The 27,757-nt window shown below is 51.4% G+C and overlaps 15 protein-coding genes across 15 annotated transcripts; 8 read left to right on the top strand and 7 right to left on the bottom strand.

Moving 5' to 3' along the window:
• Positions 1–189: 189 nt before the first annotated feature.
• On the top strand, positions 190–1,347 carry PHATRDRAFT_47591 (predicted protein; the record flags this gene model as incomplete). The annotated part of the gene is made up of 3 exons (XM_002181986.1): positions 190–252; positions 326–723; positions 825–1,347. The coding sequence occupies 3 exons, from the start codon at positions 190–192 to the stop codon at positions 1,345–1,347; spliced, it is 984 nt and encodes a 327-aa protein (XP_002182022.1).
• A 408-nt stretch (positions 1,348–1,755) lies between these two features.
• On the top strand, positions 1,756–2,478 carry PHATRDRAFT_37840 (predicted protein; the record flags this gene model as incomplete). The annotated part of the gene is made up of 1 exon (XM_002181985.1): positions 1,756–2,478. One exon carries the CDS (start codon positions 1,756–1,758, stop codon positions 2,476–2,478), a length of 723 nt encoding a protein of 240 aa, XP_002182021.1.
• A 544-nt stretch (positions 2,479–3,022) lies between these two features.
• Positions 3,023–5,469, top strand: PHATRDRAFT_47590 (predicted protein; the record flags this gene model as incomplete). Its single annotated transcript, XM_002181984.1, is given in 4 exon segments — positions 3,023–3,177; positions 3,197–3,329; positions 3,490–4,489; positions 4,580–5,469. The coding sequence occupies 4 exon segments, from the start codon at positions 3,023–3,025 to the stop codon at positions 5,467–5,469; spliced, it is 2,178 nt and encodes a 725-aa protein (XP_002182020.1).
• A 210-nt stretch (positions 5,470–5,679) lies between these two features.
• Positions 5,680–7,073, bottom strand: PHATRDRAFT_47589 (predicted protein; the record flags this gene model as incomplete). The annotated part of the gene is made up of 1 exon (XM_002181827.1): positions 5,680–7,073. The coding sequence occupies exon 1, from the start codon at positions 6,946–6,948 to the stop codon at positions 5,680–5,682; it is 1,269 nt and encodes a 422-aa protein (XP_002181863.1). The 5' UTR covers positions 6,949–7,073.
• A 791-nt stretch (positions 7,074–7,864) lies between these two features.
• PHATRDRAFT_37837 (predicted protein) lies at positions 7,865–8,182 on the top strand (the record flags this gene model as incomplete). The annotated part of the gene is made up of 1 exon (XM_002181983.1): positions 7,865–8,182. The coding sequence occupies one exon, from the start codon at positions 7,865–7,867 to the stop codon at positions 8,180–8,182; it is 318 nt and encodes a 105-aa protein (XP_002182019.1).
• A 114-nt stretch (positions 8,183–8,296) lies between these two features.
• PHATRDRAFT_47588 (predicted protein) lies at positions 8,297–10,250 on the bottom strand. The gene has a single exon (XM_002181826.1). It carries the CDS (start codon positions 10,109–10,111, stop codon positions 8,627–8,629), a length of 1,485 nt encoding a protein of 494 aa, XP_002181862.1. The 5' UTR covers positions 10,112–10,250; the 3' UTR covers positions 8,297–8,626.
• A 730-nt stretch (positions 10,251–10,980) lies between these two features.
• Positions 10,981–12,480, bottom strand: PHATRDRAFT_37835 (predicted protein; the record flags this gene model as incomplete). Its single annotated transcript, XM_002181825.1, has 2 exons — positions 10,981–11,214; positions 11,485–12,480. The coding sequence occupies 2 exons, from the start codon at positions 12,478–12,480 to the stop codon at positions 10,981–10,983; spliced, it is 1,230 nt and encodes a 409-aa protein (XP_002181861.1).
• Positions 12,481–13,383: 903 nt separating this feature from the next.
• Positions 13,384–14,602, top strand: PHATRDRAFT_47587 (predicted protein; the record flags this gene model as incomplete). The annotated part of the gene is made up of 2 exons (XM_002181982.1): positions 13,384–13,509; positions 13,601–14,602. Exons 1-2 carry the CDS (start codon positions 13,429–13,431, stop codon positions 14,600–14,602), a joined length of 1,083 nt encoding a protein of 360 aa, XP_002182018.1. The 5' UTR covers positions 13,384–13,428.
• A 1,251-nt stretch (positions 14,603–15,853) lies between these two features.
• Positions 15,854–17,143, top strand: PHATRDRAFT_47586 (predicted protein; the record flags this gene model as incomplete). Its single annotated transcript, XM_002181981.1, has 2 exons — positions 15,854–15,987; positions 16,079–17,143. Exons 1-2 carry the CDS (start codon positions 15,907–15,909, stop codon positions 17,141–17,143), a joined length of 1,146 nt encoding a protein of 381 aa, XP_002182017.1. The 5' UTR covers positions 15,854–15,906.
• Positions 17,144–17,612: 469 nt separating this feature from the next.
• Positions 17,613–18,703, bottom strand: PHATRDRAFT_47585 (predicted protein; the record flags this gene model as incomplete). Its single annotated transcript, XM_002181824.1, has 3 exons — positions 18,474–18,703; positions 17,775–18,403; positions 17,613–17,649 (listed from the first exon to the last, which is right to left on the bottom strand). Exons 1-3 carry the CDS (start codon positions 18,621–18,623, stop codon positions 17,613–17,615), a joined length of 816 nt encoding a protein of 271 aa, XP_002181860.1. The 5' UTR covers positions 18,624–18,703.
• A 1,239-nt stretch (positions 18,704–19,942) lies between these two features.
• On the bottom strand, positions 19,943–21,364 carry PHATRDRAFT_47583 (predicted protein). Its single transcript, XM_002181823.1, has one exon. It carries the CDS (start codon positions 21,358–21,360, stop codon positions 20,470–20,472), a length of 891 nt encoding a protein of 296 aa, XP_002181859.1. The 5' UTR covers positions 21,361–21,364; the 3' UTR covers positions 19,943–20,469.
• A 937-nt stretch (positions 21,365–22,301) lies between these two features.
• PHATRDRAFT_14380 (predicted protein) lies at positions 22,302–23,042 on the top strand (the record flags this gene model as incomplete). Its single annotated transcript, XM_002181980.1, has 1 exon — positions 22,302–23,042. A coding segment is annotated over one exon (741 nt), but the record flags the coding sequence as incomplete, so codon positions are not given.
• Positions 23,043–23,325: 283 nt separating this feature from the next.
• PHATRDRAFT_21744 (predicted protein) lies at positions 23,326–23,990 on the bottom strand (the record flags this gene model as incomplete). Its single annotated transcript, XM_002181822.1, has 1 exon — positions 23,326–23,990. The coding sequence occupies one exon, from the start codon at positions 23,988–23,990 to the stop codon at positions 23,541–23,543; it is 450 nt and encodes a 149-aa protein (XP_002181858.1). The 3' UTR covers positions 23,326–23,540.
• A 1,925-nt stretch (positions 23,991–25,915) lies between these two features.
• PHATRDRAFT_37827 (predicted protein) lies at positions 25,916–26,350 on the bottom strand (the record flags this gene model as incomplete). Its single annotated transcript, XM_002181821.1, has 1 exon — positions 25,916–26,350. One exon carries the CDS (start codon positions 26,348–26,350, stop codon positions 25,916–25,918), a length of 435 nt encoding a protein of 144 aa, XP_002181857.1.
• A 413-nt stretch (positions 26,351–26,763) lies between these two features.
• On the top strand, positions 26,764–27,667 carry PHATRDRAFT_47579 (predicted protein; the record flags this gene model as incomplete). The annotated part of the gene is made up of 1 exon (XM_002181979.1): positions 26,764–27,667. The coding sequence occupies one exon, from the start codon at positions 26,764–26,766 to the stop codon at positions 27,568–27,570; it is 807 nt and encodes a 268-aa protein (XP_002182015.1). The 3' UTR covers positions 27,571–27,667.
• Between the last annotated feature and the right edge of the window lie 90 nt (positions 27,668–27,757).

Here is a 27,757-nt window from a genome sequence, read left to right as displayed (position 1 = left end):
TTTCCGGTCCGACTCAAATTTGATCGAAAGCGAGTTGGCCCGATGGGGGGGGGGGGGGGGGCTTTTCCAAAAAGACTTGCTCTTATTTCGGTACCCACATACTTTAGGTCACACATTTTAGAAAACTCCATTTTTCGGCTATCCTGCTTCGAATTCTAGTCTGACTGTGAGGCGTCTTATTGTTGAAAAATGCTGCGGAAGCTGTCGGGAACCGCCGCCTTCTCCTCTCTTTCTATGGGAACCCAACAGACCGTGCGTCCCAAACAACGTAGAATCTCGCGACGTTTTTTGATGAAATCCGTCGCTATCGGTGTGTTTTCAATAGCTGGCCTTTTTTCAAAAGAGTCGCGCTACTGGTTTCGACATTCCGACGGTGACGAAATTGGGAAAGAAAACCCGTCCAGGACTGTTAGAAGAGTTCTCCAACTTGACAGGCCGCGCTCTGTACGACACCATCGCGGCGCTCCCTTCCGATACGCTGCCCCTGGGGGATAAGCCGCTTCCCAGGTTGTTCCTAGAATCTCAAACGCCGTCCAATAATCGTACTTTGGTAATCTTGACTGGTGATTTGCGATGCGGCGAAAAGGCTTGGAGCACGTTGTACGAAAATGTCTTGGACTTGAACCACGCGGACCTGGCGCTATTCGTGCAGGTTCCCAGTCAGCTTGAGTACAAGAACGCGTCTCTGTTCGCACGGGCCCGCCACATTGAGTGGATTCCTCGGTACGACGACTGGGCAGACGCTATTGATCTAATTGACGGACCAGCTTGGCGCGAGACCATCCTCCAACTCTACCCTGCCGAAACGCACTACTCAATTCTAGGGGGGTCGAGGGGTACAGAGCTAGCGCGGCTATTGTGCACATGTTTCGATATTTTGTGGCGGAACGAATTAAACGCAATGGCTGGGAGCAGCAGTACGATCGATTCATTGTAACTCGGACGGATCAATTCTATAAGTGCCCTATTGACTTGTCCAAGTTAGACCCCGAGAGTCTCTGGTTGGCGGAAGGTGAGGACTTTGGCGGCTACAACGACCGGTTTTACGTTGCGCCATCCAGCTTGATAAGGAAAACCTTGGAGGTGATGCCGACCTTTGTGCGCAAACCCTACATTTTTCAAAACGTCATACCCGGCCGGAGTATGAATTCCGAAAAGGTACTGTATCTGCTATGGAGAGAGTTGGGTCTGGTTCCGTCTGTCAAGCGATTCGTACGGACCTTTTTCACTTGTTCCATGCCCATGGATTCGGCCCGGTGGTCCAAAGGTATACGCATGGTGGACGAGGGTGTGCACATCAAGTACGAGCGGGAGTACGCCAACGCCAGCGGCGTTTCGTGTACATGAAAGGCGACTGGGGGGTTAGTAGGCAGTGTCTGCCAAGGCTGTCAACTGTAAAAAGATACGCGCCTACTTAAAGTATGGTTGTCTCCCATTAGATTAGACCAAGTTATCATCCAACATATACGCTATTAGGAAAAAGCGTTACATTGTTGTCTATTCTAGAGAGTAGATCTCTCCACTTACAAAAATTATATGGTCGACAATGACAGTGAGAGGAACCCCCACTTGGGAGGGCGCCGGGAAATGGATTGAATGAAAGGGTTAGGGTCAAAGCAACATTTGCCAAACGCACCAAAAAGCGGGTTGCTGCACACGGACGTCTCTCTGGCCATAGCCACTGGATCATGGTGTTCTTTCTACTCTTAGAGGGCACACGACGACGGGAATCCTCCGAATTTCACCCCACACAGAATGCGTCCCGATAGTCCAGCCTTCCGTCGATCCGGGGTTGCGCTTCCGCTCGTACTCCGGGAGCGCTTGCGACTGCAACAGGGCCGTACGACTCCTGCCACGGTCGCGGTGTCACCAAGTGTCGCATCGACGCACATCTGGACGGCCGCCGCACTGGAAGAGCAACTCGTGAAACTCTCGCGCGCGACGGTAGAGATTCAAAAACAGATACAGCGGGGTGAAGAAACGTACCACGACGAGGCCGGCACGCACCACATCTTTCGCGGATGGGACGGGTTCATTGACGCCCGCGACCCGGGGGGAAACGCCGGAGCCGCCCCCGTGCCGGGTGGCAGTCGTCGGATGCCCGGGGACGCACGGTGGTTTTCCTCGTCGTGTACGAACATTGCGCGGCACATGCGACCGACACCCGTGGGTACAACAATAGCGGTCGAGCCGACATCCGAACAAGCGGCCGCGGCCGCCACGCAGAATCGCAAGCGCAGTTTGGAAGTCTCGAACGAAGCAACGGAAAGACCTCCCGCGAAAAAAGAAAAACGCACAGAGGGGGACAATATGGAGGCGATGGAAGAAGACGATACCGGCAGTGCTTCTAAAGAAGAGGACGGCAACGATAGCGAAGGGGAAGAAAAAGCTGAAACGAAAAGCAACGCAAATCCTATTGCAAGTAAGAAAAACGAGACTCCTCCGACTCGTCGGACGAAGCGGAAACGCAAGGGATGATAGATTTCCCTACCAATAAAGTTTTGCGACGCACGCTACGGATGTCCACTTGTGCGGCTTGTCGTAGTTTGCCGAGACACAGCTCTACTTTTGCTCTAGGAGAGGAGCAAGGTTGGACTGCTTTTTCTGATCCCACTCGCGCTTCGTCAAAGAAGCTTAGTGCCCAAACCGCATTGATCATGGGATCGAGTAGCAGCGAAGGAAACATGTTTTGGCTAGGGGATCATATTGAAGGGTGTTGTATCTGCTTCGTTTGACTGTTGCGTCATTGTTCGCCACCGGTACAGAGTCGCCCAGAGGATGTCTACATCCCATTGTCTTTTTCGTTTAAATAACTCCTGTCTTGCATTTGGAAAAGGTATATTTCTCCTTACTGTCAATCGGTATTTCGTTTACGCCTTGCTCTGAGTAGTTTAGAAATAAAAAAAGACGAAAAATGCACACTGATGCTAGCTAACTTGCTAGAGATACACTGTATGGGAAGGGTAGGTAGGTATAGTCTGCTACCACCAGTGTGGAGTTCGTATGTAGCACACGAGCCCGAATGAGAAGAAATTCTTGGAGTTCCTACCGCCTCGGAGTACGGATGGATCTTCCGGCGACCGCCTATTCCGCCGCGACGAAACGAATTCGCAAGCTAGCTAGGCTGACTGGCTGGCTGGCTTACCTCGCTAACAATGATCCTCGATCTTACGGATCGTACTGACTGTGAGCACAGAACACATACCAGGATCGAACGATTGATCGGTCGAACCCGTCACGAAAGTGCTGCTCCTCGTCATCTTTGCTCGGATTACATTGTCTTCTTCCCCTACAGAGTCAAGATGAAACGTTTCTTCAAAGCAAGTCCGGTAGGTTTCGTTCTATGTTGCACGCACGTACCGGTTCCTTCCTTCACCTTTCCCGCTTCCCGTGCTGGACTAGAGCCAGAGGAAAATCGGGTTGAAACAAACGTAGGAACGAAAGAACTAACAAACTAACCCCGTGTTCTTGTACTCTTACCTGTTGCAGGAAAAGGAGAAGAAGAATGTCACGTTTCCGGTGGCGTCGACCCCGGATCGCATCATCCAGGAAGCCCGCCAGATTGCCCAGGATCCTCTGTCATCGACACCGGTGCGATCGTCCACCACCAACAACAATCTCGACGACGACACCGTGCTGCGTTCGGGAAATCCGTCGCAGAGATCGTCTTCCAAAAAGAAGAAAAAGCCCGCGACGGTGGAGGAAGAACTCGCACAGGCCAAGGCGCAAATTGCTCACGAAAAGGCCGGCAAGCGCAAACTTTTCCACTCCCTCGTCAAACTGGCGAACGAACTTCGGCGGGTGCGGACCAAGTCGTCCCCGCTCCTGGCGCAGCGTGATTTTGAAGAGCAGCCCTGGCATCAGGGAGGGATATGGAGGGCTCCTACACTCTTGCCGGGAGTCCTTCAGGAAAATGAAAGTCAAAAACGAACCATGACCCGACGGCCCGCGCTGAGTTTGTCGAGTTTGTTCTTTAATCTCGTTATTGTCACCGCCTTGACACGCGTCGGAGTCGTTATTTCGCAAATGGGATACATCGATCTACCCCGGGTTTTCTACTTTGCCATCTTTTGGACCATCTGGAGTAAACAGGCGTCCTACAATACCCGCTTTGATACCTCCGACGTTTCGGCAACCATTGTCACACTCGTCACGTGCTTTGCGATTCTGTTTGCCTCCTTGTCAGTCCCGCAGCCACTGGACACGGAGGATGCCTCGCGCATCCTGGCCTGTGCCGCCTTTTGTGCGGGACTACACGCGCTCTTGCACGTACGGGTCGCCATCACCGGAGACCCCTCCAACGCACTCTCGCAACACGTGGCGGCCTACGCGATGCTCAATATTGTCCTCTTTACCGTGGAAATGGTGCTGTACTTGATCGCTATCCTCGTCTTTGATGTTGCGTATCACTATCGATGGCTCCTGGTCCTGGCCGCGCTTATCTCGTCGATGCGCGTGCCCCGGGCTTTTCTAGCCAACGACTTTCACGGTACGTTTTGGACGCGTCCAAGGAGACAAGCGCATTCTCCCAACTAGTGTTCTCTCTTTGACTCATCCCGCCCTTTCTGTTGTTCTCCAGCTGCCTGCTCCCAGCGAAGCGTCTTGTTCATTCTACTTTTGGGTTTCCTCTTGCAGAGCGTCGTTGTCGTGGCGAGTGAATTCTTTTCGTACCAGACACCGAGTCTGCAGGACTACGCCTTTTTGGGCGCCGCTTGCCTACTATTCTTTTGCATCAAGCTACTTTACGTTGACGACGACTCGGATACGTTAGCCGAGGATCACGCTTTGCTCGTGAACCGGGCCGCTGGTTTCTTTTTCAATGTGGGCCAATTCATGCTCCTCCTGTCCACGACCGTTATGGGTTCGGGTCTCAACTTGTTGACCCACGAGTACTTAGCGGCGACCGCGGCCTTGCCCGGCCCCTCGAAGCATTTGGTCTGCGGTGGCTTCGCCGCCTGTTTACTGAGTACCCTTTTCCTCAAATCCATGCACCTGAAACGTATTCCGACGGCTGGCCGGAACAAGGCACTCTTTATTGCGGCGTACGTCGTTCAGACGTTGGTGTTGCTCACGGTAGCAGGCATGGGCGCGTACATGGCGTTCGGCACCCCCTCAGGCTGGTTTGGATACCTTATGGAGACGGATATGCAACTGCTTTGGGCTCTGGCGGTTGGAGCTCTCTTTGCTGTACTCATGAGTTGGTTGGACGAAGGTGTGGATTTGGCGTTGTACGCGTCGATGGAGGATGCCCAGGAGTTCCGGATCCATCCGTTCGGGTTTTGGTGGTGTCTTAAGCCGGAAATTTCCCAACAAGAGGTTGAGGATGCCTTGCTGAGCGATGATGGTGAAGGAAGCACGGCTGAGGCACGCAAGGAACAACGATTGTCCCAATTGAGTCCCTTGTTGGGTAGTTCCTTGTCAGATATGAAGAATTTGGACTACGACAGTATTCCCAAGGAAGGCGTGTGAACGAATGTGAAAACAATGCTGGAAAGTTCCGAGGAAAATAGTGAAGCGTTTTTTGTGTTGCGTGGGAAAGAAGAAAGGCGAAGGTAATCTAAAGAGGTATTCCTAGGTATAGTATTTGTCCATGTGGAACTTAAATCCCATGCTCTACAGCCCTCTCGTCAACGGAGTGTGCAGCATTGTTTCTGCACCAGTACCGTGGTCAAAGGCATCCTAATACGTGTCTTTGAAATGGCGCACCCAATCGTCAATCGTTTCATGAATTGCCTCACGCCATCCTTGTTTATGGACAAAGGTTTCGAGCAGCGGTCGCATGCTGGGATCATCCGCGCGATCGACCTTCCAATTCGCTTCCTCGTAGCCATCACCCAATACGCAAGTGCCGTCCACGTCCGGCAGAACGATACTCCCGTCAGCCTGGTGGTCCCCGTGCGAGAAACTCCAGTCCAAAGTGACGCACAATTCGTAAATGTACCGTTTCTTGCCCCTCACCGCCGCACAGCTGGCGTTGCCCGTCACTTTGGCCTCCGTTACGAGCACCAAGGCACCGGGTGCGGGAGAGGATTCGGGAAGCGTGTATGTCGTTGCCAAAAGCCGTTCTCGCAGCGAAGTTTTCGCCCAGTTGGTTACGTCCTTCTCTTCCCAGGTCCCGGCCTGATTCCAAGCCGACGTCCCTTTCGCTCCGGCGGCTGTACTAGACGATCCCGTGTCGGCGTCCAACTTTTTGGGGGCAATGTCACCAATTAATCTCGCCGCGTCTTCGGACAGTTCGTTGTGAAAAAAAGATGTTTTCTTCCCGTTGACAATTTTGTAGCCACGGATGTGTTCCGATTTGGAAAAATCAGTTCCGTCAATGTCAACTTGCATGGCACTGTCGTCCTCTTTTGTTTTGGCAGTGCTGGAAGGAGTCGAATTAGAATCCGTTGCCGCAGCTTTCTTTTCAATTGTTTGTGGCTCATCCACTCGCATTGCCGCCGGCGTATCGGCTTCTTTCTTTTTCTCCTCGGCTGCTTTCTTCGCCTTCTCCTCTTGCTTGGTCAGCTCCTTTTGCAATGCCTTATTATCCGGTTCTAATTTTGTGGCCTGCTGCAAGGCCTCAACCGATTTTGTGTAGTTTCCCATAGCTGACTCCGCCTGTCCCAGCCTCCACCATCCTTTTACGTAGACTTGGTCGGCTTGGACCGCTTGTTGGGCAGCTTCCTGTGCCATTGACCATTGGCTCATTTTGGCGCGAACCAACGAGACGTTGGAGTACAAGATCGCCGTTTCGGTTTTGGCAGTATCGCTATCCTGACCGACGTAGCACTCCAAAGCTTTTCCGTACAAAGCCGCCGCATCCGGCCAGTGGCCCGCCTGGACGGCAGCCTTTCCACGCGATTTGCATTCTTCCACGAGGCGGAGCCTGGTAGCGGGGTCGTCCTTGGATGGGAGGGGGGCATCCAGAATATCGCTGTGTGCCGAAAAAGGGGAGTTCGAATTCATGGCGTTGTAGGTTCCTGAAACCAGCAGTCTCCTCTACCTGTGAATAAACTATACAGAGATACTTACACTTCGTTGGATGTGGTCGTGTAAATGCAAAATGACCTTTATATGCTACTACACCGAGGTACAGTATAGTTTATGCAGTAAAGGCTTCCTTCCTGTCAGTGGTAGACGAGAACGCGTACAAAAATGAACAAGAAAATCTGGTGTTCAACGTGGAAGCATGGGGCTGTCAGTTAGTCCCTTCGGAGATTGTAAAATTCTCGATTCCGTAGAATTTGAAAGATCATGGTTGTGTGTGCCTTGTTTGCGTGTTGCGGGACCTCTGAATTTCCCGAACTTCGAATTCCGCTCATGTTTCTCGAACCTTCGATACAAAATTGCTCTTTTGTGGATGAAAACATTGGAGTTCGTTCGTCTCCATGGAAATGGATAGCGCTCTATTATGAAAAACCCATTGATAAGAGATTCGAATTACTTGCGATAATTTCAACAGAGACCTAAACACGATCCGAATTGACTGTGATTTAGGAGCGAGAAAAGAAAGCATGGAGTAGTTTCCATTCTGGCACAGCTGTCCTGAACAACACTGTATGTTAGGAAAGGTCTCGCTTCTACCTAGCTTACTGCGGAATTCTTTTCGTTGCTACCCTCAAGTCGCTTGTCTGTCGTCCCTTGGTGACTTCAAGGAAAGGCTCGGGTTCGCGAAAAGGCGCTCGGGGGGCAGTAGAAAGCACCCGAATTCGAAAGAAGTTTTCGTTGTTCGAAAACACTCCTAAAATGGAATTGCTCTAATCGAATTTGAGCCGCTGCACGGGGGCCACTCTACCTGTCTTCTCATACATGGATCTCCTTGACAGAAATCTGAAATATTATCCAAAAAAGTATTGCAACTACAAACCTATTTTTAACGACCATGGCTCGATTTTATCTCTTCATTCTCCTTGCGATCACCGTCGTTGCTTCGTGCGAGGCTGGATGGTTTTCTAGAGATACGGGCGGTTCCGTGAAGAATGCTGCCAACAATCTCAAAGACGATGCCAAATGGTGGAAGGCGAACGCGGAGTCGCAGGCGAAAGTCAAGACTGAGGAAGCCAAATCCAAGGCGCAAGAAGCCAAATACAACGCAATGAGCACAACGGAGAAAGCCAAAGCCAAGGCCAACGAGATCTCCGCTAAAGCTCGCAAAAAGACTTCGAATGCTTTCGACAGCGCGAAGCAAGCCATCAGTTAAGCATTTTGAATAAAATTCTTTAAAAGGCGGAGGTACATCAAGGGTTTGGGCGCGCAATTCTCTATATAGGTGTAATGGGTAGTTTTCCCACGCAAGTAATGATCTCTACAGTTTAGCATGCTTCACTTTCTTTTTAAACGTAAATATCTGCACCTTCAGTTTTTCTTCATTGCAAGTTCAGTTGATGTCATTTGCTCATACTGAATATCCTACATCCATTAGAAGAAAAATCGGCTTCTCGATACGAGTCGCGGCCGTTACTAGCAGGCAACTGGTACCGAACCCTCCGAGGTGTTGCCAGAATGAAGGAACACGAAGCAATTGCTAGAACAAAAATGCAGTTCTAGAATGAAGAGCAAATGCGCGTTGCGACTGTCTTGGTGTATGCGACTCGCTATTTTTAGGCCTGTAGCGTTCAACAAAAGAGGCTGTAGAGTCTTCTAGCTAGCGGAGGCTGTCTTTTTGGGTGTTCTGTTGTAGTCGTTCAAGCTTTTCTGTTTCCACAACTCGTCCGATGTACACAGTCGCCGCTATACAGGGTAGCACCAGGCACAAGTAGATAAGATTAGGAACGAAAAAATCACCACCAAACGTTTCAATCGCTAAGGTGGTCAGGGGAATATTGATGAAAGCAGTTACGCCGGTAATGAAAAACATCGCTCCTGTTGCTTTACCCACAACATTGCCAGATATCAGTGTTGGCAAAAAGCTGAAGAAGACTCCAAACAAAAAACTCCGGAAGAAGGAAAAGAAGATGAATCCCAGGACTTGTACCTTGAGGTTGGTCGACGACACGCGGATGATTCCATATGCCAGTGCGAGAGCATTCACACCCTGAAAACCTCCAACAAATCCAAATCGGATGATCATATAATCGACAAAGGGGAGTGCACACAGCGAAGCCGGGAGCAAGAGAGTAAAAATGGTTAAATACCTGTTCCCGAGCTCATCGTCGCCCAAATAGGCAAGAAAGTCACGTGTGGTAGTTAGAGCAAACTGGTTGGAAGTAACATGGATTGTCCAAAAGAGCGACAAAGCTAGAAAAGGAGGAGATGTCATCTGCTTCCTGGGACTTCGATCCGCAACCAAAACATATTCACCATCACTTCCCATTCCCTTATCGGCGTCGGTATCGTTGGAGACTTGGTCTACAAAAGACGCAGACCCTTCCACTGATTTGTCATCTGGGACCCCACCGTGCTGCGGTATGTTGGGATCCTTATAGATTTCGTCTGTTTTCTTTTGAGGCTCGTTATCTGCCCCTTTGGATTCCTCACTGACAGGCACTGCCACAGACCAGAAGTATGTACCAGCCCCAAACAAAATCACTGCTAGCCCCAGATATCCACCGGCGATTGGTGCCAGCGATGCCCCGCTAACCTCCGCTATGCCCCACAAACCCAAATACGTAATGCTGCCTGCATCGAATAATGAATTGAGGACGAAAATTACCCGGGATCTAGTCTGTCCCGTAAAGAACAAACCAGTTTGAACCGACAGCAGTCCACCACACCAGGTAGAAAGTGCGCCAAAACCGAACGCGACATACAAAGCCCGATCCCAATGGTAGTGGGCTGCTAACGTGAGCAATGTTAAAAAGACGATGCTGCTTGCCGCCATCAAGTATGCAACCGTGTGTGCTCCAAACTGATCCGCCATCTGTCCCAGCAAAGGCGACACAATTTGTGAAATTTGCGCGAAGAAAGAAACGTTGATAAGCGCAGAAGTTTGAGCTGGGCAAATTTCGCCGGCGCTTTGTTGTTCCGCGCTACATTTCCAGGAAAACGCGTTGTTTTGCTCTAGCAAAAGCTGCATCGGGCCATATCCGAAAAATGCCCCAATGTAGAAGACTGTGTACAGGCAGGAAATCACAAACAGGCCCAGCCGACGACGCGCCTGAATTTTCTCCGAGCTAGGACTGACCACCATGGTATCTCACTTCGTGTATGTTGGGGTCCGCGTCTTTTTCACCAGCCATCAGCAATCAACATCACCGACCATCCGACACTCGTCTGCAAAAGAAGATGGAGACTCCCAGGCGGTCCCTTCCCGTGTCTCTGATATCAAGAGTTCGGGTTGATGTATGGGTGGCTCTCACAACTTCCCGTTAAGGTCAGAGAAGAGGGAAAATCTGAAAGGGTTTTTACAATAGTCTGCTAAAGCATGGAACCTAAGTGAGTACCGATAGGACATTTTTCTATCACAGGAGAAGAAATGTGTGCGACAAACCGGAGACGCTACTTCAATTTCAGAATCTCTTTTGTTACAGCTATGTTAGCTGACAAATGAATTCAAACATGGAGTTGTCAGACATCAAGTAAATTTTTCATGTAATGTAAGCTACGATGGCGGAAATTGGATATCTTGCCCTGGTACCCGGACTTTTTCCTTGCACAAGTATTTTGCTTTCCACTTTTTCAGGACATCATCAGAATTCACCGTAGTCTACGTTGCAGCCTTGTGTACTCTTGGGGGTGGAATAGTCGAAATTTCGAAGCGATCTCTTACCATGAAAGTATGGTTAATTGCCACATAGGGTCTAAGAGGGCTGTTTGTTGAATTGCTGAGCTCGGGTTACCCGCAAACCTTGTTTTGGGGGAAGGCACTTTGCAGTCTGTCATCGATGGACAACAAACGGCTTTTGTGCTGACAAAGCATGGACTTTCGAGCACGCTGACTAGTGCAGCAATAGTCGACCCGTCCGTAGCGTTTGCCAGTGCTGGTACAGCATAGCAAGTGTATGTCCGTTGGACTGTTATCGATTGCCTTGGCCTGAGCCGGTAAGTGTCCAGGGGTTGTCATTTTTCCGTTGTTTTCGCTGCGGCCCCCTTACCCCATGCGTTCGCGTTATGGGCAGCATCAAACTCTGGCGTTACGGGAGCGGCATCCTCCGCTACCACAGTATTGCCAACTTTTGTCATGTTGCTGATGGCGTCGACACAGGCTGTGGTATCGCGGACACCATTGGCAACAGCGTTGATTCTAGGGCTTTCGCCGTCGGCAACAACCGAGTTGCATGTGATTTGGTCTGCCTGTTTAATGTCATCTTACGTTGGTGTATAGGTCTCGGAGATATTCTCAAGCAAAATCTACTTTCAATATGGTAGTGTGGAGGTTGAATGTCGATGACCGTTTATTTACAAGCGTGATAATGGAAACTACTTGATGAAAACGACCATTGACCAATATCGCAAAGTACTTTACAAAACACCATTGCGAGGAGATAAAAAAGCCGACTACTTGTTTCCCAAAGCGTCTAGCCTCGCATCCAAAGATTTCAGATTTTCTGCCATTTTGGTGACGTTTTCGTTCAGTCCGTGCTGCATCTTATCCAACGACTGCTCCAGCACGAGCACACTAGACTGTAGCCGGGTGGCTACAGATTCCGTTTCTTGCAGCCGAGCGGCCCAGGTGCCGGTATCCGCGTGCTGATGCGCGAGTGTGGCCAAGCGAGAAGTCAAGGCCGGCAAGTGCGCCGACAGCCCTTGCAATTGCAGTAATTGATCGTACAAGTCGGTAATCGTTTTGGTATCCTCGGCACGAGAACCAGTCGAGGACATGAGCTTATTGCGCGCCTTGGAAGCGGCTTCTAGATCCTGGCGAATGACCTTGGCCTTTCTCGACAAGGACTCTACCTGGCGATCATCCAGTTTGGATGCGGCTGTTTCTAACCGCGAGAGACGCTCAGTGAGAGAAGCACCGGTGGAAGCAGCGGACACGCCCACAGTCTGTTCCATACGTTGGAGGCGGAGCAGAGTGGCATCGTTTAACGTAGCGGATGGGCTGGCGCTCGGCGCCGAGTCTGGGGCCGGGGGAGATTGGGCTTGGACCAATTTTTCGGTCCATTCCGACTGTGCCATGAGCTTGGTCTGCGCCAAGCGGGCTTGCAAATCTTGGACCGCCGTGAGTACGGCGCTATCGCTACCAGCGGTTGGTGCCACATCAGCTTGCAACTCGGTCAATTCACGTTGTAGACGCGCAAGACGCTCCAGCGGTGTCTCCAACGAGGCTGATCTGGTGGACAGCGACGTGGACAATGACGTGTTGGTGGTGGTGGGTGCGTAGACTTTGCCGGCAAAGATTTCAAAGGCTTGGACGACGTCAGTGCCACTGGATGTATCGAGTTCATCTACAGGAGAGCCGTCCGAAGCGTCGCGTCGGTTGCTCGAGAGCAGCGGTGGGGCTCGCACTAGAGCCAAAGGCGGCTCCAGGGGATCGAGGCCGTCGGAAGTAAAGATGACTTCCCCTCCCGCTTTGTCGGCTGGATCCATACTGGATGGCGGTGCCGCTCCTTCCATGGTATTCCCAGAACAACACTCCCACAGGATGTTTACGGAACGAAGAAATAAACTACCTTGTTTGTCGGTTGGCAGACGCCTAACTCACTGATAGTAGGAGAAGCAACAATACTAACGTTGCTGCAAAATCCTTATCGGACAAGTCCAAGACGAGAAGATGGCGTCGGTCGCGCTGTCTCCCGCTCTCGGACTCCTTCGCGCCCACATAAAATGCTAGTATGCGTTGCTACGTTAGTATTGGAGAAGCAATACTCTCAGGAAGAAACGCGGAAGAGTATGCTGGAGCCAAGGCCTGTACGCGGGGCAAGCCGACCACCAGCAACGTCTTTACTCTCACATCCGCAACAACAATCTCGCAATCATCCGGGTGATCACGGAGAAAATCCGACTGTCCCTGTGTACGGGGAATTAGTTTGCATCGGCGTTAAGGTGGCGTCTGCTTGCCTACGGACGACAATCTCGCATATGACCTCATGGGGTACCGGAAAAATAGATGGGTTGAGAGCACGCAGTGCTTAGGGTGCGAAAAACAGCATTACACATGAAGGAAGAGCGAAACCTCCACATTCAATTTTATTTAAAGGGGCCTATCACCACAAAATCAGTCTGCTTCAACTAACCTTAGAATATGCGTTTTGCCTATCGGCTTATATGCTCTATTCGAATAGATACATGCGATAAATGGAGCAAAACTGCTCTCAGCTATACAAAAGAATCACAACGCTCCCATCGCAAGTCGCCAGCGTTAATTGAATGTTTATGGATTCCGCTTCGGCGATAGTATCGTGGACGTGCCCTGGAATCATCGGATTACGGGTGGTAAACATCGCTGAAAACGATACCCTGGAGATACAGAGGACAATAGGCTCGCAACGAATGGTTCTCATAAATTGACTTTGTCGAGCACTTGCAAGCCTCATCTTTTCTATCTCAACAAACACTGCAACCATGGTCTCCACTACTTCTAAAGTCGTCGCCGCCGTCCTCGTTATGGGAGGCCTCCTCGCCACGCAGCTCGATCTCACCAAGGTACGTTCACTCCGCCCTAATAAAATAAAAACAGGTACCGTACATGTTGATACACTCGTACTCACAAGTCATTCCCTTTCTTCCGAAATAGGATGCTTCCGTCGCTACTCCTCACGCGAACGCGCCTTCCAAAACGACCGCCCGGGGCTTAAAGGGGGCTCGCCGATTGGCGTCGGGTGCTACTGACGGATACGGAAGCATTGACGCTGTGTCCACTACCGGGGTTTATGGGAGCGCCGGTGCAGGAGTGACCAAACAAGAAGCTCTAGTGAACAACAAAGGAAGCTTTGTGGTCACGGGATCGGCAGGCAGTCCGGGTGGAAGCACTGATGGTAGTGCGGGTGTCGCGATCGACCATGCTGGAGTTGAATCGAATGGATATGCCTATAACTACGGCGTTGTAGACCCGTCTGTTGTGAGTGCCACGTCCGGCGGTACCGGCTACTTTGTTGGTTCTTTCGACACGGATGCTACCGCCTCGTTGGCGCCTGGTGCTACAGAGGCTCCTACTGCCACGCCGCTCGTGACTTCCAGTCCCACGCGTGCCAAGTCCGCCAAGGCGAAATCTCCCAAGGCGAAATCTCCCAAGGCGGGAACACCCTCTCCTAAATCGACCATGGCTCCCGAGGAGGACGACCACGATGACAGCGACTCCGAGATGAACATCGAAGTGCCCAGCAAGCTTTTGGTTGACTTGGCTGAAGATGAAGCTACCCCGGTTCCCGAAAGCGGCTCGGCTTACGCCGCCGCGGGTGGTAGCTTTACGTCCACTCTCACCGGTGGAGCCTATACAACAATTGACACGCCATACGGTGCAACGGCGGTCCCTGGTGCAACTGTGGTTCCCGCGTACGCCCTCGGGTCTGGTGGTGTCGATAGTGTGACGGTAGATGCTGGCGGTGCCGCTGACTCTACAGCCAACGATTTCACGGCTAGCGCGGATGCAGAAGGCGGCGCTGAGCAAGACGGATCTTTCTATGCCTACAATGCGGCCTCCATCAATCCTGGTGCGACTGCAATCCCTGTTGGTGAAGCCTCAATTTATGCCGACATTGATGGAGTGTTCGGTACTGCTGGAGAGGCTGGTGCCTAAAAAGCGAAAGAGTCTGCAAAAAAAGGTATTTATCATCAAAAGCCTGACGACGGAGTCAGTACAGTACCCACTGGCTGGCCGTTTTAATTGTTTTATAGAAATGCACGCGCAGAGGAGTAAGCACAAGTAATGAATGGTTGAACATCAAAGGATTTATTGATATTTAATATAGGAGGAATTGCGAATGTCGAAACATCAAAGCGCAAAATTGGTTTTGAACTGCAACGTCGGAATGATGAATGAAACCAAAGCGAGCTATGCCTTGCAATGGTACATTACTTCTCCACACAGTAATACCTGTTTCACCATGAAACCAATTAATTTCTGGAGAACTCCAGCTTCTCTTCAAAAGGCAGGTGACCAGAAGAAAAGAAAAGGAGCTACGTCGAATCGAGATTGGCTGTGTTCGTGAAAGGAGCATAATTTTTATTAGTTGAAATACTCGCTTTCTGGGCCAGCTAATCAATCTCACGTCTCGTCTGTCCGTATGAGGTGCCGACACGGACGGGAGTTGTTTGAGTGCATCCATGTCCGTGTTTTACGAAAGCGGATACTGCATGGGGAGTGGTGTAAGGTGAAGTACAATTGTTTAGAATGTGGATCTGAGTGTTTACAGCGCCAGTCTAAGACGACTGTCCGTTTGCCTTGGGTAAAGTGTACCGACCAAACCACCACTGTCGACAAAGGTGGCATCTAACCGACATTCATTGCTTGATGGAGTGGCCCCTACATCGTACAGGCGTCCTCGTCATCTCTGTGCCTTTTGTATGCAGTTGCTGTCTCCAAACGAGCGAATATTGGTAGAAATTTGAAAGTAAACGCGTACGCCAGTCAGAATATAATGTGAGTCTTGCGTGTGTCAGAGAACGTGTCTACGTAAGCAACTCTCATCTGATCTTTGGTTTCCGCTAGACAATGGACCACATATGTTCGTCATCGCGGACGAATCCCACATGAAACTAAATAAAGATACCAGTATATGTAACCGAATTTGGAACGTTTCGGAATAAGCAAAAGATCGCTCACTGGGAAGAACAGAATTCTTACATTCTCATTATGAAGCTTTCATAAGTGGGGTTTTTTGTCCCAACGCTCGCTATAGGCGTTCAACTCGGTAGTTGACTTTCTTAGACATAAGGTTGGCGATGATTACAATACACAAAGCTGCGTATGGATAAAAGCGTTAGGTATCGCCGACAAAATCATGTCGGGAAGCGTGCATAGAATCTAATCGCTCACAATCTGACTGAGGCTGAAAACGTGCAATTCTACTTTCATACATAATCTCAACAAATACTGCAACCATGGTCTCCACTACTTCTAAAGTCGTCGCCGCCGTCCTCGTTATGGGAGGCCTCCTCGCCACGCAGCTCGATCTCACCAAGGTACGTTCACTCCGCCCTTCTAAAATAAAAACAGGTACCGTACATGTTGATACACTCGTACTCACAAGTCATTCCCTTTCTTCCGAAATAGGATGCTTCCGTCGCTACTCCTCACGCGAACGCGCCTTCCAAAACGACCGCCCGGGGCTTAAAGGGGGCTCGCCGATTGGCGTCGGGTGCTACTGACGGATACGGAAGCATTGACGCTGTGTCCACTACCGGGGTTTCTGGGAGCGCCGGTGCAGGAGTGACCAAACAAGAAGCTCTAGTGAACAACAAAGGAAGCTTTGTGGTCACGGGATCGGCAGGCAGTCCGGGTGGAAGCACTGGTGGTAGTGCGGGTGTCGCCATTGATCAAGCTGGAGTGGAATCGAAAGGCAACGCAGCCAACTACGGCGTTGTAGACCCGGCTATTGTGGCCGTCACGTCCGGCGGTACCGGCTACTTTGTTGGTTCTTTCGACACGGAAGCCGTCGCCACTGAGTCGCCTGATGTTACCGAGGCGCCTACTGTCACACCACCCGTGACTATCAGTCCTACTAGCGGGAAGGCCGGGAAATCATCCAAGCCAAGCCCCAGCGGAAAGGCCGGCAAGTCGTCGAAGCCAAGCCCGAGTGGGAAAGCTGACAAGTCGTCCAGTCCGAAATCTTCCAAGTCGGGAACGCACTCTCCATCGGGAACACCCTCTCCTAAATCGTCCATGCCACCGGTGGACGATAGCCACGACAGCCCTGACGACGCCGAGATGAACTTTGAAGTACCCAGCAAGCTCTTGGTCGACTTGGCTGAAGAGGAACCTACCCCGGCTTCTGAGAGCGGTACCTCGTACGCCGCCGCGGGTGGTAGTTTTGCTTCCGTCATCAGTGGTGGCACGAATACTGGAGTTGCCCCTGCCAATGCGGTGGCTCCCGGCTACGCCACCGGCTCTGGTGGTGTCGAGAGTGTGACGGTAGAGGCTGGCGGTGCTGCTGACTCCACGGCCAATGACTCCACGGTTAGTGCGGCTGCAGACGGTGGCGCCGAGCAGGACGGTTCGTTCTATGCCTATATCGGGGCATCCGCAAGCCCGGGTGCGACTGTTGCTCCCGTCGGTGACGCTGTCATTTCTGCCGGTATTGAAGGAGTGTTCGGTACTGTTGGAGAGGCTGGAGTCTAAAGAAGGTTATGGAAAACAACGTTGGCTGTGATTGATGGCCACGCTAGAAATTGTTGTCCATTTCAATCAATTACGCAGGAGAGAGAGAGAGAGATAGAGACACTCAAGTAAGAATGTAATGAATGATTGAAAATATTATTGTAACGTAAAAGAAGCAGGGTAGGAAAGCGCTCATCAAAAGCGTAAAATAGAACTGTTCATCCTACTCATACATATACTTCTTTACCGGAGCGCACACACCTCGGATAGGCACTGGCTGGCTACATCTATCTCTGAATGGTTAAGATGGTGAACTAAGTTGATACTCTATATGCAACTTTTTAATCAACCGCTAGTTTGAGCCTGTTTGCGAGAGTTGTCTAGAGTCTTTGCTTGCACCCCAATAGAAATGAATCTTCACTTACAGTTAATAGAGGCATATCATGATGATTTTGACGGCCTTTATCAGAATTGAATCAATGCAAACACGTTAAGCGAGCGCAAGAAGCTCTAGCAAACGACCATAACTGCACATTTTACTAAAATCTGTTTGGTGTAATGGCAAGAACATTCCATGCTTCTTCCTAAACAGATTTCTCGCTTCTGTAGAAGCGACGACGGTTGCATCAGAATATCTGGCTTGCTAACGTACTTGGAATCTACGGATGGTGCGGCGTTCGCCTTAGCATTGTTCGGCAAAGACGGCAAGAGAGATGAATCCTGCAAATGATGGATTCGCAAGCGTGCGCACAAATTTAAGACGTCGTCTGGCTCGTCCATATCATGCATCAGTTGTCCGATCCGAACGGGGACACCGCCATCCGTTAAATTCTTGAGTTGTGCGACTGCCGTTAAAGGATCGGACCACCGGATTCCATCAAAGATGGAGTCGGCATCGGCCGTTGCCGGCACGGATAACATTCCGTAGCCCCCATCGTCGGAGGGACATAAAAGAGCTGTGTCGGGGTGCTCAAAGGCCGAGACCAATTCACCGAGTGGGAGTTCCGGGGCGTCCATGCCGAGAAATATCACGGGTCCAGGCAAAGCGTTGGCGGTATGGTGCTCTTCTACCTGAACTTGCCTTGCACGCACTAAGGCGTCGGTGAGTTGATCCCCTAGATCTGAAGATGCCAATGAAACCGACACCATCGGTAGCAAAACCCATTCTTGGTGAGGTTGACTATATAGTGACAAACTGATGAGAATTTCTCGCATTATTTCGAGACCTTGCTGCGTTGGGGGAGCATAGAACAGAATTTTTTTCGCTGGCTTCAACTCTTCCTATAGAGAATACTTCATGAGAGAAAGAGAGGGCGCGTTTCCTACCTTTTTGATGTAAAAGTGGACTTACACAACGTGACAGACTGGTGAGAACGTCCGAGAGCATGGCACGAGCCAAGGCAGCCGATCCCTGTTCACCCAAGAGAGGTATCAGACGCGTTTTACTCTTGCCCGCCATAGGGCATTTCGCAATCACAGCAATTGCACCATTCCTAGCCATGGTGACATAGTTGCACACGTAACACTATCTCTTGTCGCTTGGAAATCTCGGAACGGACGGTTGAATGTCACTGACCGTGAGAAACTGGTTTTAATGTAAACGTGATGTGAAAAGGACGAAGGATAGAGAGAAAAGGATCCCTGCCGAAAATGCTTGGCTAAACCCCTGACTTGAAAACCCTCATTGCTTCAGACAGAAACGAATTTATGTCTGACCCATGATGACTTCAACAATCAATGCTGGCACACCGTTCGATGACGTCTCCTGGTATTGGTATCGAAAAGACTGTTCCATATGTGTCGATCGTTCAGTCTATTGTGTATTGATTTTTGTTATGCATATATGCCACGTGGTTTGTTTCTCAACTTAACGAATCTAGTCAATCTAGATCATATATTAATAGGAAAAACCTGAATTTGAAATGTCTCTTCCAAACCAGGATTGTGATGGAACTCCGATACAAAACTCACAGTCAGAATCGTTTACGGTTGGGAATTCGCAAAAAGGTGGGAAGTCAACATAGGTAGTAGCCGCGCGGTTGGAGACACGACCAAAAATACAAGTGCACGCATAGTGTAACTGTAAATTAATTGCTGGCCCGTCAGGTTGAATAAACAGGGGCTTGCGACTGACTTCACCCCGTTCGGAGCAATTTCACCGTCAGTGCTCCGACGAAGTCGGGGACTTTCGAGCCTCATCCATCCACTCTCATTGTAGCTCTATTGTCAACACTACACCAGGTGGCTGTAGTTGGTATAGGTTGGACTCCCAGTTCCCCCACCGAGCGTCAGGGACTTCTTTGCGAAATGACCGATACATCGCTTCCGCACGCATTTCTCCGGAATTTGCTGCTCAACGAAGGTGACGAAGAAGTGCCTCCCAGCTCTGGCGGTGGTTTTGGTGGAGGGGAATTCGATCCCAAAGTCTTTTGGTCCGTCAACGCCTTTATCGTTGTACTGTTGATTGGGTCCTGTGCCTGGTGCTACTGCTACGGCGGTGGCAAGGCCTTTTGCTTGGGCAGCATGAATCGGACCCAGTCCGACCAAGAGTACCAGCGGGCTGTCTTACAACGGAGGCAGCGAGAAGCGGAACAGACAAAGGACAGCCCGGAAAAACGCAAACGCAAGCTCGTCCAGTCCTTCCAGAGGAATCAAGTTGGCATGGTACGAACGATTCGTTGGTGCTCTGTACAATGCTTTTCTGCACTATGCAGCCGTAATTCTGATGCTCTAATTCTTTCGTTTCCAGATTGTACAAGAAGGAGACATAATAGAAAGTGCGGATGGTGACCGCGAAGACAACATTGCTGCTTTACCTTCCAGCGCAGGCGACGAAAGCAATGCAATCGACAAAGTGTCGGGCCCCCAAAATGCCATGGAAAACAACAACAACACCTCACAAGTTTCAAGCTCGAGTGTGTTTGGACCCATAGGAGCAGATGTGGAAGCTGGATTACAAGGTTATCTGCGTTTGCGCCACGAGTCCGATCCAGCTCGGAATGTACCAAATATTTGCGCCATTTGCCTCGGAGAATACGAATTGGGCGAAAAAGTTGTGTGGTCGAGCAACCGGTCATGCCTGCACGCCTTTCATGCCGCGTGCATCGTGGATTGGTTGACCAAAATGCAGGACGGCACGCCCTGCCCTTGCTGTCGTCAGAGCTTTACCGATTTGGAAGAATACCGTAAGGAACGGAGAATTACCTGGCAGGCAGGGGCTGCCTTTAACCCTCGGGCCATTGCGTTTCGTTAAATATGATGGGTCTCTATCCTCTATCAAAGCGTGGACACAATACTTCCTGTATTACATTCTTATCATAACGCGTGAATCGTTTACTTTCTACAAGCTAGCAAATACCTCCAAATTTGAGTGGCCTCGGTCTCGTTGGCATGTTACTCCGAGCCATCATGCCTCCATCCACTTGCCAAATCGCTCCAGTAATCCAATCGTTGGTCAGCAAAGGAAGACACGCTTGGGCAACGTGTTCGACTGTTCCCAGCTTTCCCAATGGGATGCGGTCGGCCCAGGCTTGGACGTTGGAAGGGTCGGCAAAAGCCTCGGCAGTCCGTTCTACGGGGACAACTCCAGGATTGATGGAATTTACACGAACGTTATGTTGGGCATATTCCAAGGCCATTGCACGCGTCAGCGCATCCCATCCCGCTTTACTGACAGCGTAGGCACCAACATACTCGTTGGACTTTTCGGAATGGATACTGGAAACCATGAGTATAACACCACCTTCGTCCCGTTGCTTCATGCGATGCAAAGCAAGATGACTAAGCAGGCGTGGCGCATGCAAATTTACGGCCATTGTTTCGTGCCAGGCTACTAGTCCCTCATCATCATCGTCTTCCAGCGCTAATTTCGTGACAATACCGGCGTTATTTACGAGAATATCGAACCCTTCGGGCCACAGTTGATCCACGTATCGAAAAAGATCGTGAATATTCGACGATTGCCGAAAATCACACTGCGTAATCCCGGCACAAGAGCCCCCGGAAGCCAGTATCTCGTCGCGCGTTTCTGCCGCCCCTTTTTCACGCACGTGATAGTGTATTAGTACCTCGCATCCCTGACGTCCCAATTCGAGCGCAATGCCCTTGCCAATTCCTCCGGACGCGCCCGTCACGAGCACCCGTTTGCCAGCTAATGAATAGGCACGTGTAGCATGCGCACCCCAGCTCAGTACGAGATACAGCGATAGGGCAAAGACGCGAAAGGCTCCACCTTCCATTGTATGCTCTTCCTGGATAACCTTCTCTCGAACCTTTTTAGCATCTCTTGAATGACAGCGCCACAGTTTACGGATGGATTTACAGTGAACTCAAGCTTCAAAGTCAGTGAGCCTCACTGTTAATTATGACAGGGACAGTGAGTCAGAGTGTGATGAAGTTCAAATTGGAAACTCAAAATCTGCCTTGTTAACGCGATACACTTGGGTCGTGAACATAACTTCCTACGGGGTTCGAAGGTGCGTCAAGAATTCGCGGGCGACGATGATTCGTGAGAGATCGCCCCAGCGACCCCATCCCGTTCGCTCACCTATGCGTTCACGATTGGGGCCAAATTGAAACTAGTACAAAAAGAGAACTCTCAGTCAAACGGTTCCAAAAAATGCAGAAGCAGGACTCACAGTGCAAGACGCATCATGAACCCGTTACGTTGCGCAATACCTGCATTTTTTCTGCTGCTACAAGTGCTCCCGTTCAGTCCTCACCAGAAACTTCAACGGATTGCTCAACCCGAAAACACGATCGCTTCACAATTCATCGTGGGGTTCGATGACGATCTCGTGTCCAACGCCACAGCCGCGGCCCTAGGTCTCATGGCCGATTGTTGTGATAGCGAAGGACTGATCATACAATTTCTGGAAAGTGCCTGGAAAGCTTTTGTCGTTAGGAATCTAACGGATGTCTCGCTGTCGCGAATTTTGGACTATCCTATTGTTCAGAGTGTTGAACAGGTAAGTTCAGGTTTGGTGAAACGCTGGCAGAAGTTCAAAACAGAGTGTCTAATTGTTGAAAGTTTCAAACGCTCGTCTTTCCGTTTTTATTAGGATCATACGGCTGCATTAGCCAATTTGCAGGTTCACGACAATCCTCCTTGGGGCCTGGACCGGCTGGATCAACGCCGTCTCCCGTTGGATAAATCCTACTGGTACAATGGCACTGGAAAAATGTGGACATCTATATTGTAGACAGCGGTATTCGGCCTACCCACATTGATTTTCATGGTCGTGTATCCTGTGGTCTCAATTTGGTCCCCGACGAAACTTGCGAAGACCTTCACGGCCACGGCACGCATGTGGCTGGCATAGCTGCGGGACAGACCCATGGTGTGGCCAAAGAGGCCAACTTGATCAGCGTCAAGGTTTTCAATCGACACGGTGTGGCTCTCATCTCGCAATTGCTGGGAGCCGTCGAGTTTGTTATCCGTTCCCGGTCCTTACGCGGTAACGGCACGGCCGTGGTCAATCTTAGTGTCGGAACGGCCAAGTCTTGGTCACTCAATTGGGCCATCGAAAAGGCATCGAAGGAGGGTCTTGTTTTCGTGGTCGGTGGGGGTAACAATGGTGGCAACGCATGCTCCTATTCTCCAAGCTCTGCTGAAGCAGCAATCACGGTAGGGGCTACGACCATTGCAGACAATAGAGCGAGCTTCTCCAATATTGGTCCCTGTCTGGATATTTTTGCCCCTGGTGAGACAATCTTATCCGCCAGCCACACAAGCGATACGGCCACTGCCACGAAGTCGGGCACTTCCATGGCCACGGCGTTTGTGAGCGGTGCTGCCGCCTTGTACATTGAGCAGAATAGGTCGCTCAACGCTTTCGAAATCAAAAGTTCGATTCTCGAAAGTACAGTTCCCGGGATAGTTCGAGACCTACCCGAGTTTTTAGCGACACCCAACCGTCTAGTGAACGTTCGTGATCTTGTACCAATCGAGTTCGAACACGAGGAAGGATCACATTTTTTGCTCTGGATTCGACGAGCCGCAATCACCACTGCTACTCTATTGACTATTCTCTTGGTCTTTGGTCTGCGACGGCGTCGCTTCAATCGACGAAAACGACAAGGCACGAGCGAGATTAGAGAGGAATCTTCCTCCTTCCCGTAAGTGAAGCTCACCAATCAGCTAGTCATCGCAAATCACTTCGACTTTGCTAGGTAATGTAATCATGAACATCAATAAAAACAAATTTGAAAAAGCGTCTCCACTAGAATATGCAATGGCGTCTTAGGCTGTGTACCCTACCTTCGATTTGGATACACACCTTTTTTCTCGGTCGTACGCGTACACCTCCGATTGGGCACGAAAACGACTCACCATGCGTATCCGCATATGGCCCAAGTGTATGCATGTGTGTGTGCGTCTATACGTTTGTGTGTGTGTCGGGAGATTCCGTTAACGGTATTATACCAGAGTCGTTCCCAGCAACATTCTCGAAAACTGTTCGTAATCAATCAGCATGTCCTTATCCTCCACGTCAATGATGGACCGATGATCGTCGCTGATCAGATCCCGCACGCCGCTGAGGACCTGATCGAGTTCGCGTGCCTTGACGAAACCGGAATCGTTGGTATCCAGTGACGAAAAGATGTCCCGAAAGAGGTGATAGAATTCCGCTTCGGCCATGATTCCCATAAAGTCTTGCAGATTCATTTCGTCGCGGCCCGCGAGTTCCGGATCCGCGCTGTTCTCAATCATGGCCAACAATTCCGTGTCCGATTTGGTTTCGCCAATGGAATTCATGACGCGCTTGAGTTCGAGTAGCGAAATGAGGCCGTCGCCCGAGGCGTCGATCAGTTGGAAGGTCTCCCGGAATTCTTCCTGTTGGGCCGAGGGCAAGCGTTGGACCAGCATGTTGCGGCGATTCCGGATCCCGGACTGTCCCCACTGCGCTTTGGTCTTGACAATGTACCGAAAGCAACGCGAGACGTTGCGGATCATTTTGAACCGCGTCAGGAGTGAGAAAATGGAATCGTTCTCGAGGCTCAGGGCGGGGACGACCTCGACGACGGGTTGGACAGCCTTTTGGAAGGACCCGAGGTATATTTCTTCGCTGTCAATGCCTTCCAGATATTCCGGCGTGTTGGGACTGCCACGGATTTGGTTGGCCGTGTTGGCGTCCCGCAGCTGCTTGTCGACTTCTTGCGACATGAGTTGACTGATACAGACGCCGTACTTTTCGTTGAGGGTTTCGATTTCGTCCACTGCGCCCTTGGTGCGTCCGGAGAGTACGGAACTAAAGGGAAAGACTTCCTTATCAAAGGTCCAGCAGGTGACGTTTTCGGTGGCGCGGATACTGGCGGCCCGGGGTTCACCGGTGATGAGTCCGCGTTCGCCGAACCAGTCGCCGGGTCCGAGTCGATTAATGACGGTACCGAGGTAGGCGGCGGGCATGGTAAGGGGATCTTCGGCCATGGTTTTTTGACAGATTTCCACTTCGCCTTGTTCCAGTACGTAAAAGGTACGACCGGGTTTTCCTTCGCGCATAATGACGGCGCCGGGTGCAAAGGTAACCTTTTGCGCTTGATCGAGGACGAGATCGACGTCGGCGAGATTCATGTTGTTGAAGAATGGTACGGATTGTCGCAATCGCTGTCGATCGGCATTATCGAGCGCCACACTGACGCCGTCGAGTCGGGTGGCGCCGTCGGAGCGTGTTGCGGGTGGGGCGGTGACGACGGTACCGGATGCTTCGGTGGTATTGGCGTAGAGTCGGTCGGTGGTGGTACCGGCGGCGCCGAGCGCGAGACTGGTCGGTTTGAGGGTGGGTGTGTCGCCGGGTTGCACGTGTTCGGCGACGAGCGCGGCGAGTTTGCGTTTGAGAATCGCCGCCTTGGAGGGTCCGCAGGGGAAGGTATCGGTGAGCGAGGATCCAACGTAGAACTGTATGGTGGGCAAGGCGAGGACTCCGAGACTCTGCACAAAGGCCTTGTTGTGCTTGATGGATAGATCGGCCCATACGATGGGTGTGTCTCGGTAGGTGTCGGAGTGCACGAGTTGGGCAAACTTTGGCTCGAGTCCCTTACAGGCCCGACACCAGGGCGCGAATACTTTGAGTATGACGAGTTTGTCCCGATGCTTGTCGAGGAAGTTGGCGTGTTGTGTCTTGGATTCAATGTGCCAAATGCCGTCGTCTCCGAGTATCGGAAAGTCGTCGTTATTGTCGTCGTTATTGTCGTCGTTTTTATCGTTGTGGTTGGGTTCGTCGGCAAATCCGTTGGAGACGGGTGGATCCATGGTCGCCGCCACGTCGAGTCGCGACGTTGGCGTGGAAACGAAGGTGGGTCGTCCGACGAGTCTTGATGCCGACAATGGTCCTACGGTTGGTCCTACGGCTGCGGTACTGCTTGCGGCGGATGCGGAACGATACGGTGTACGCCAAATCTGTGTCGTCCAGGCTTGGGTCGTCGCGACGCATACCAACAGCAGACAGCCGTAGGGTGTAATGCCGTTGCCGTTGCCACGGACACGACGACTGCGTTGGAGGATGGTGTGGTAGGAATCACCGCAGGGACGGGTGGTCGCGACACTGTCGAAGGTCTTCATGATCAACGTTTGTGTGTGTGTGTGTGTGTGTGTATATATACGTGTCTAGTCGTCAGAGGACGGCGTGGTTTGCGCGGTCGTAGACTCACACGTGTCGTCGGAACGCCCAAGGTCGAACGGAAATGGCCGACCCAACAAATTCTACTTCGTCAATGAATTCGTTGGGAATGCTTCAATAGAAACGTAATGGTTGTTGTCGTTGTTGTCCTCGTTGTCGTTGTTGTCGTTGTTGTTTACAGGTTGATGATCCCGTAAAGGTGATCTAGTTCAGCGTTATTGTTGGCACAGAGGGGTCCAACGGAATAGGAACTACCGTTCGGAATAGGGTGGGATGGGACAGTGGAAGACTTGCCGCCGGAAGGACGGAGACGGAATCGTTCGTGTACCCGCCCGCCGTGTCGAACGTACCACCACACCACACTCGTCCCCGTGTGTGAATCGTACGCGGCGGCGGCACCAACGGCACGACTCTTGTTCCGGGTAGGATTCCGATCCTGTCCACGGCAGCAGCCACGACGACACAACACGCCGTACCGGTACCGGTCTACGATTCGAATCGGTCCACCGAAGGTACTGTACTGGCACTGGGTCGCCCATGCGGTCTTGTTCGGGGGGGGGGGGACGAACCTTATCGTGACGTGAGCAGGCGTCGCACCACCGAACGCCATCGGGATCGTTGTTCTTCGGACACGTTCCGTTACGTCACCACACCACGGCGGCGGACAGCTGGCCGTGGGAATCGGGAAGGAGGTTCACACAGTTCAAGGTGGCTGTGATATGGTGGTGAACAGAAAGCATTCCCGATTCCGTCCATTATGTCTGGAGTCGTGGACTGGACTGTCACAACCACAGTCACATATACACACAAGTCTCGTGCTGTGACGAAGAGTTACGTACGTATTATCGTGCGACTAACAGTAACAGTAGTACTGTACCAATGGACACGATCTGGATCTCGACACGGTCGCCTACTGGTACTCTCACACCACCGTAGTAACCATCACCACCACCAACATCCCACCACCATCAACAACATCCCACACACCCACACCCCTCGTCCTTCCCTTGCGTGCCTCCAATAATGTCCACTCGTTCCCCAACGACACTGGTGGTACTGCTGCTTGCCGGGCGACTGTGGCTGCGGCTCCCGGGGGTGTCGGTCCACGCCTGGGGGCCACCGCCGCCGCGTGGGTCGTGCGCCCGACCCACGACACGGACGGGGTCCTACCGAACGGGAAACACTGCGCGGTACGGATTCTTCCAAGATCTCTTGGGACCCGGGTTTCGCAAACCTGCACCCGCCGTTCCTAAAAAATGGGACCAGGTCACCATTGAGCCCGATTTCCGCGTCGCCGGACTCTTTCTCCTCCTCGGGGGCGTCCTGGATACCATCCCCTACGTACAACTCACACTCGGACCACTGGTCACCCTCCTCGGTATCCTCTTTTTCGTACAAACCTGTCGTTTGCGCTTTCAATTCGACGAAGACAACAATTTCCAACTCGTCACGGTCAATCCCTTTACCGGACAGCTCGCCACCGACGTGGGCGACAACGTTATTGTCGGCGGAGCCAACCGATGGGCCTGCGACTCCTTCGTCAATTACGATTTTTTTCCCTCGGGATGGATAGATGACGATGCCAACCCCGTAGGACCCATTCTGGTGTATTTCAAGGAAACACAGACGAGTCCCGAACAGTGGAATCAAGGACCGGGACAAGCGGCCAACGATCCCGACAAAATTGACGGGGGTCAGGCCGTTCCCGGACAAGTCCACTTTTTCCCCGCCGTAGCCAACGGCCAGCAACTCCGTGCCGAATTTGAACGACGCGGCTGTGCTCGATTCGTTCCGTCGGCGGCGGCGACCCGAGACGCAAACGAGCCGTAACGAACGGGCCCCTATCAAGAGGGATTTTGCTACGGACCGTGGATCTACTAACGTTAGCTCTAGAGAGGTGAAACGGTAATGACTGTTCCTGTTCGTGAGGTTTGCCGATAGTTGTAGGGTAGGGTAGGATAGAAGTTGCTCGTGACACCTTTCCGTTGCAACCTAGTGTTGTTCTAATGACAGCGTG

Source organism: Phaeodactylum tricornutum, chromosome 14 (genome assembly GCF_000150955.2).
Source record: "Phaeodactylum tricornutum CCAP 1055/1 chromosome 14, whole genome shotgun sequence".
NCBI lineage: Eukaryota > Bacillariophyta > Bacillariophyceae > Surirellales > Neidiaceae > Phaeodactylum > Phaeodactylum tricornutum.
Note: the sequence above shows the minus strand (reverse complement) of the source record. Positions and strands in the feature narration are given on the sequence as shown.

What these genes read in the sequence shown, in the direction of transcription:
- PHATRDRAFT_47588 (XM_002181826.1), bottom strand. Translation starts at nt 10,111, where the DNA reads ATGGTGGTCAGTCCTAGCTCGGAGAAAATTCAGGCGCGTCGTCGGCTG.
- PHATRDRAFT_47583 (XM_002181823.1), bottom strand. Translation starts at nt 21,360, where the DNA reads ATGGAAGGTGGAGCCTTTCGCGTCTTTGCCCTATCGCTGTATCTCGTA.